General features: G+C 48.6%; 1 protein-coding gene across 1 annotated transcript in view; it reads left to right on the top strand.

Annotated features, from left to right (window-relative positions):
* Positions 1-254: 254 nt before the first annotated feature.
* The window catches only part of SH3RF3 (SH3 domain containing ring finger 3), a gene marked incomplete at its 3' end in the record, with an annotated part of 242,741 nt that continues 236,995 nt past the window's right edge, over positions 255-6,000 (top strand). The window contains exon 1 of the mRNA XM_084201310.1: positions 255-665. Within this exon, the coding sequence (XP_084057436.1) occupies positions 270-665 (396 nt within the window). The 5' untranslated portion in view covers positions 255-269. The remainder of the gene's footprint in view (positions 666-6,000) is intronic.

Raw genomic sequence — 6,000 nt, 5'->3', positions numbered from 1 at the left:
GCACGGCGCTGGGCAGCGTCGCCCAGGCAGCCCCCGAGGTCGCCGCCGCCCGCCGCCGGGGGCAGCCTCGCCGCCCCGATGGCCCCCGCCGCCCCACCGCCGCCCCTCCCTCGCCGCCGCCGGCCGCGGCGGCCCTAGGGGCGTCGGGGCCCTGCGCTGCCCCGCGGAGGGGAGGCGGAGGCGGCGGCGGCGGGGCGGGGGCGGAGGCGGAGGCGAGGGGGCGGCGGAGCGGCGGCGGAACGCCGGCGGAGCGGGAGCCGGCGGCGGCGATGGACGAGTCGTCGCTGCTGGATCTTCTGGAGTGCTCCGTGTGCCTGGAGCGTCTGGACACCACGGCCAAGGTGCTGCCGTGCCAGCACACCTTCTGCCGCCGTTGCCTGGAGAGCATCGTCAGCTCCCGCCACGAGCTGCGCTGCCCCGAGTGCCGCATCCTGGTGGGCTGCGGCGTGGACGAGCTGCCCGCCAACATCCTCCTCGTCCGCCTCCTGGACGGCATCCGGCAGCGGCCCCGCGCCGCCGGGGGCGCCAGCGGTAGCCCCAGCTCCGCGGCCCCCACGTACCCCCAGCCCGCCGCCGCCCCCAGCGCCGTCGCCGCCGCCGCCGCCTCGGCCGCCGCCAGCCTGCGGGAACTGGCGGCCGCCAGCCGCAGCGCCCTGCTGGGAAAGGTGGGTGCCGGACCGGGGGCGGGCGGGCCGGGAGCGCGGCCGGGCGAGCGCGCGTCCCCGCGGAGCGCCGGGCGGCCCCGGTTTGGCGGCAGGACGTCCCGCGGGCGGCGGAGGGTGTCTGCCCGCGGGCGCCGGCGTACGCCTGCCCCGCAGTCGTGGCCCGCCGTTGCGGTAGCTCCCCCGATCTAGCGATGGGACGCTCGGACGGGGATGTCCTCAAAGTACTCTGGGCGGCCGCGGGCGGCGGGAGCGGCCGGGACCGCCCCGGGACACCCCCCTTTGGGTGGGTTTATACCGCCTGTGGGGCAGCTGCTGCACCGGCGGGCCCCGGTATAGCAGAGCCGGACGTGGAGTTATGAACCACAGAGTGCCTCGAAAGCGCTTTTTTCCCGGCTTGTCGGGCTGCGCCAGGTGCCTGTCAGGTGCCGGCAGGAGCCGGCTCCCACCCTCGCGCTGCTTGCGGGGCCAAGTCTCTGGGAGCGCTCAGCCCGGCGTGTTCCTCCAAACCCGGAATTCTCCCCTCCGCTCTCCGGGCGCTGCCGGTGCTGTTACAACCCCACAGAGCCCTCCTGACAGACGGAACGGAGCGGGGGGTGGGGGGGGTTTGAAGCTGAAGCTTCCCCTCCCAAGGGAGCGTAATTTCATTTTTATGTATAAGGTGTGTGATTTATCGAAGGCGAGTTCTGCAACGTGTGCATTTATTTATTGAACTCTTCAATCGAGTGCCCCGTCTTGCGCCCTTTAAAGTCCATGACAAGGGTTTCATTGGCTCGGAGGGGACAAGATCAGTTCCTTTCACTGTTCTGTATTGCTCTTTCATGCGATATGATAAAATTTACTATTGGACCTCTTCAGGAGAGTTAGGAATGGAGACAGTCTTAAAACTGTGAACTTAATCTCACTTTTAATGTCATATATATGCTGAATATGTTTAATTGTCTTTGATCTTTTATGAAATCCACTTGAGCTATAGTTTAGTGTACAGGCTTTTGATTTTAAAAGGTCAGTGCAGAGATTCCTTGTGGAGTTGTATTGTTACGGTAAACGTTTCAATTAATTATTTTTCTACTTTTTTTCTTTTTTATTTTTTTCCCCTGAAAAAAAGGAATAGTCCTGTACTGCTGTTTTGAAGTTTTCCCTACAGGAAATGATGGCAAATGCCATACATTATTCCATAAAATTCTGTCCTGGAGTTGGAATTGAAATATGCTAGGCAGTATTTCTGGAAGGGTAGATCCTTTATTATTGAGCCGTAGTCTTCAATGAGCTTCAGGTACTTAATAATGACTTGTCCAATTTAAAGTAGAAAGGCAATGGAATTCTGCCTTCTGCTTTTTTTCCTTGTTTTTCAAACAAGCTTAGTGCTGTAGCTTTGTAACAGCAGACAGCTCCTGTCTTCGTAGTTTCAGTGTTATAGAAAGGGAAGTTTGCATTCATTAGGTAAAGTACAATATCCCATGGTCTGGTTTGAAGTCCAGGCAGGTGTCTCTTGTGGGAGGCAGGGTCTGCTGATTATACCTGCAGTGTTTGTGTTGGTGGGGCAGGGTCTTGCACTCTCACTAAGTTTTTGTGACCATCCAACAAGGCAATCTCTGGTTATCAAATCTAAGTTCTAGTCAAGCCTGCAGATTACAGTGGTGTGCACATGCAATAAAATGCTCGATGGGGAAAGCTATTTGCTAATTTTTAGGGAAATTGAGTTTTTGTTATTTTACCATAAATTAGGCTTTTATTTTGCCAGAAATCAGGCTTTTAGAAAGTTGCTTCCCTAGCCATTATTGCAGATATCATGTAGTAAATAAAAACACATTGCATTTAATAATTTTCTGTCTTTGATTGCACAGCACTTTGGTGAGCATTGGCAGTTCTGTTGTCCATTTCTGTGAGGGTTGTTACCCATCTAAATTTGACAGAAAGCAAAATTACATGACTTGAGAATCACATTTTGGCTATTATGGTTAACAACTGTGTTGTTCTTTTCCCCTTGCTGGGGTTAATGGGTAATTCTGGGGCAGTGGGTCTGCTGGGACAGAGTGGGTCTGTGGAAGTGTTTGCTTGGCCTTTTGACTGATGGCACAATTTTATCCTGGAAATCAATGCAATGTGCTTGATCCTTACAAGGTTCATTACAGTGAAAGAAAGTCTGAACTAATCTGCTTTTAAAAAAAGCAGCAGGGGAGAATAATCCTCCTTGGAGCTGCTGATAGAGCTGATTGCTGAGCAGTCCTGGAGACAAGAGTGCAGAACCTCTCTCTATACTAAACAATAGATGGTACAATCCAGGCTAGAATCAAGCTTTTTGAGGCTGATACGGAAGAGAAGAATTACATCCCTTTCTCTCTTGCATTGGTCTTTGACAGCTCAGCTGCCTTGAAGAAAGCAGAAGTGATTCTTTGTGATATATATATATTTTTCAGAAATTGCTGTAGATTTGCTGCCTGGGACTTAAATGCAAATTGCACTATTTTGCTAATTATTACCTTTCATTTTAGATAATGCAGTGTATAAAATAGGATGTACCATTACGGGCTTTCTGGTTAGGAAGGAAAATGCTGATTGTGAAGTGTAATGGCAGAGAGCCAAGGTCACTTCTATCAGACTTCAATCTTGCCCAGATCCTTGGACCGGTGTGTTAGAATCACACCAGGGATCTGTTTCTGTGAGAGTTTTAATTAACCTTAGAAGACAGAGCAGGGTCAGCTTCTGTGTTGCTATCATCATACCTGTATTTTGCTTCTACACCTTATACTTTGGAGAAATCTTCTTTGCGTAGATGCTATTTTCTGAAATCAACACATGTTGTTTATCTCATGGGCAAAACTCTCTGGGGTTTGTATTTCTTTATCGGGTGTCTGGCCTTTCTTTTCCCATAGTTTGTTGCAGACTTGGTCTGTACAGACTGCTGAAAGCCAGTGTAAGAGGGGCTGAGCTGGGGGTGAACTGGCACTGGTGCTGTTTCTAAAGTTGTCTAAGACCATTCTTCAGAAACACTCCTGAAATACTGTAGGTGTTTGGAGATTCGTGGTACACATCTTCAGTATGAGAGATGTAGGAGTGCTGTGTGCCTACTAATATATGATTGAACAATATTTGGGATCCTATCAGTATACAGTGGTGTGACCCAGTACCTTTGTTTCAGCCTGTAAAAACCAGCAGTATTGTTGTAAATGATATTGCAAATTTTGAGATGTTCATATTAAAGCTGTTTAAATGCAGAGTGAGGTATTAGATATTATAAAAGGGTCCAACTGCTGAAACAGCACACTGGAAGAATGAAGGGAAGGAAATCCAACAACTGTGTGCCCCCCCTGCCCTGGGAATAGACAGGAGGCTAAGAGTGGTTTATAATGGTAGGCACATTACTCACAAGGTTGTAATTTATTGGCTCCTCTGTTTCCATTACCACTGTCGAATTGCTTGGGGAATTCAGATTCTGTCAAAGTAAATGGCTCCCTTAGATTGTCAAGGCATTATGGTAAATCTGCCTTCTTTACTGAGTGTGGAGTTTGGTGTTTTTTTTAACAATTATTGCCGTTTATCACTTAAATTTTTGGGGGGGGTGGGGGCGGGAGTTCTTAAGATCTAATAGCTAGCTAAGTGCATGAAGTCTTTAGTGATTTCCTCCCAAACCAGGCGTCTTTCACTCCAGGTGCAAGGCTTATTGCTTGTTTGCTCATAATACAAACTGAGAACAACATTTGCATGAAAAAGAAACAAGCTAGTAAAACAAAACATGTCCTTTTTCCCAGAAGAGAGAACATGGCCGAAGTGATGGATAGGGATGTGGTGTGTTACCAGATGGGTTGTAGGTACTGGTGAAGAGTAAGATGTGCGCATAAGGAAAATAATGTGTCAGCGTGCCTGAGCAAAGTGACGGATGGGCTGCACTCCCGTGTTGCACGGGATGCATCTCATGTGTATCAGCTTTGCAGAGCTATTTCACTGTTTCAGGAGGAAGGCTGCCATTTGCTAGCCCTTGGCTTCATGCAAGTTTTGCAAGCAGAGGGAACAGAGCTAATTTGCTAAATAAGCTTTTCAGCTACGCTGTAGAAATTCTCCAAAGGAGACATTCTGTCACGTTTTAGGAGTTCTGCCTCATCCTAGACTGGGTACTGTGGATTAAAGGAGTCGGCCTCAGTATTTTTCTGCTGCCCTGCTTCTTTCCTTTTTGGTTACATTGTCTATGAGGTGAAGATCCCACCCTGGGTTACACGAGAGGAAGCAGATGGAATCTGGCATTTATATGTATTTATATATATTACAGCAGGAGATGATTGTGTAGGGGACACACTTTGTCTTGGGCAGAGGGTAGTCTTCAGTTTGCCTTTTTAATGGTCAGGCTTGCTCAGACTGGAGTGCTGTTCAGCAGTGTGTCATGTACATAAACCCAGGGACTTACCTTACTTTTGTTCATTCTCTTTGATTTATTTGCTTCTGATGCTGTAGTTTCGCTGATCAGCACTTGAACTTTGTCATAAAGCCATCCAAAAAGGAGTGATGTTCCATGTGTCAAAGGCTCTGATCTTGAGGATTTCCTTTTTGTCTGGCAGATGGCTAAAAATGTGTTTTGACACAGGAGATTAACTACCATGCTAAAGGGTATTGTGAAGAATATAGCCGGAAGTATTTAAAACCCCAGCAGCTGAAGCTGTCTCCACAGAAATGAGTGAGCAAGGGAGAAGGGATTGCTGAGGGGTTGTGTCAGAAAAATTCATCATCCACTGAGCACTTAGACTTTCCACAAAATGTGCCATTTGCAGGTGTCATCTTTATGTCCATTACGTTTTCCAGAAATGGAGCATTTTTACTCGTGATTTCATGATGTTATTTTACTTGCAAGCTAGAAAAATGTGTGATGAACCTGATGTGACCAAAGAGTGCCAGTGCTGACAGTGGACTTTTTCTTCTGAATTAGGGTGGCCAGCAGTGGCTCAGTTACACCTAAAAAAAGTTATGGGACAGTGGAGAAGGCTCTGTGTCATTAGCTATTAGTTTGTGTCAGTGTGACATGCCTCTATAGGAGTCCTCTTGATGTCAAATGTGAATGCTAAGTTTAATCCCTGCACGTCATCCTTCTGAATGATTCATGATGAATGCTGGTAACGTTTAGCATACGACAGGGTTCCACGTTCCATAGCTGGTTACTCAAAGACAGATGGATAGGCTTGCTCAACTCAGCCCTAAAGTGCGCATTTCAACCCTGGCAATTTTTGTTCAGCTACCCTAAAGCTGTGCTGTCATTTCAAGGCATATGCAGAACATGGTCATTGATGTCTAGCAAGCTGCATGACCTTTCTGGGCTTCATATTTCCCAGCTGGAAACCTGGCCCAGTAG

Source organism: Fringilla coelebs, assembly GCF_963513975.1.
Source record: "Fringilla coelebs genome assembly, chromosome: 2".
NCBI classification, from domain to species: Eukaryota; Metazoa; Chordata; class Aves; order Passeriformes; family Fringillidae; genus Fringilla; species Fringilla coelebs.
Note: the sequence above shows the minus strand (reverse complement) of the source record. Positions and strands in the feature narration are given on the sequence as shown.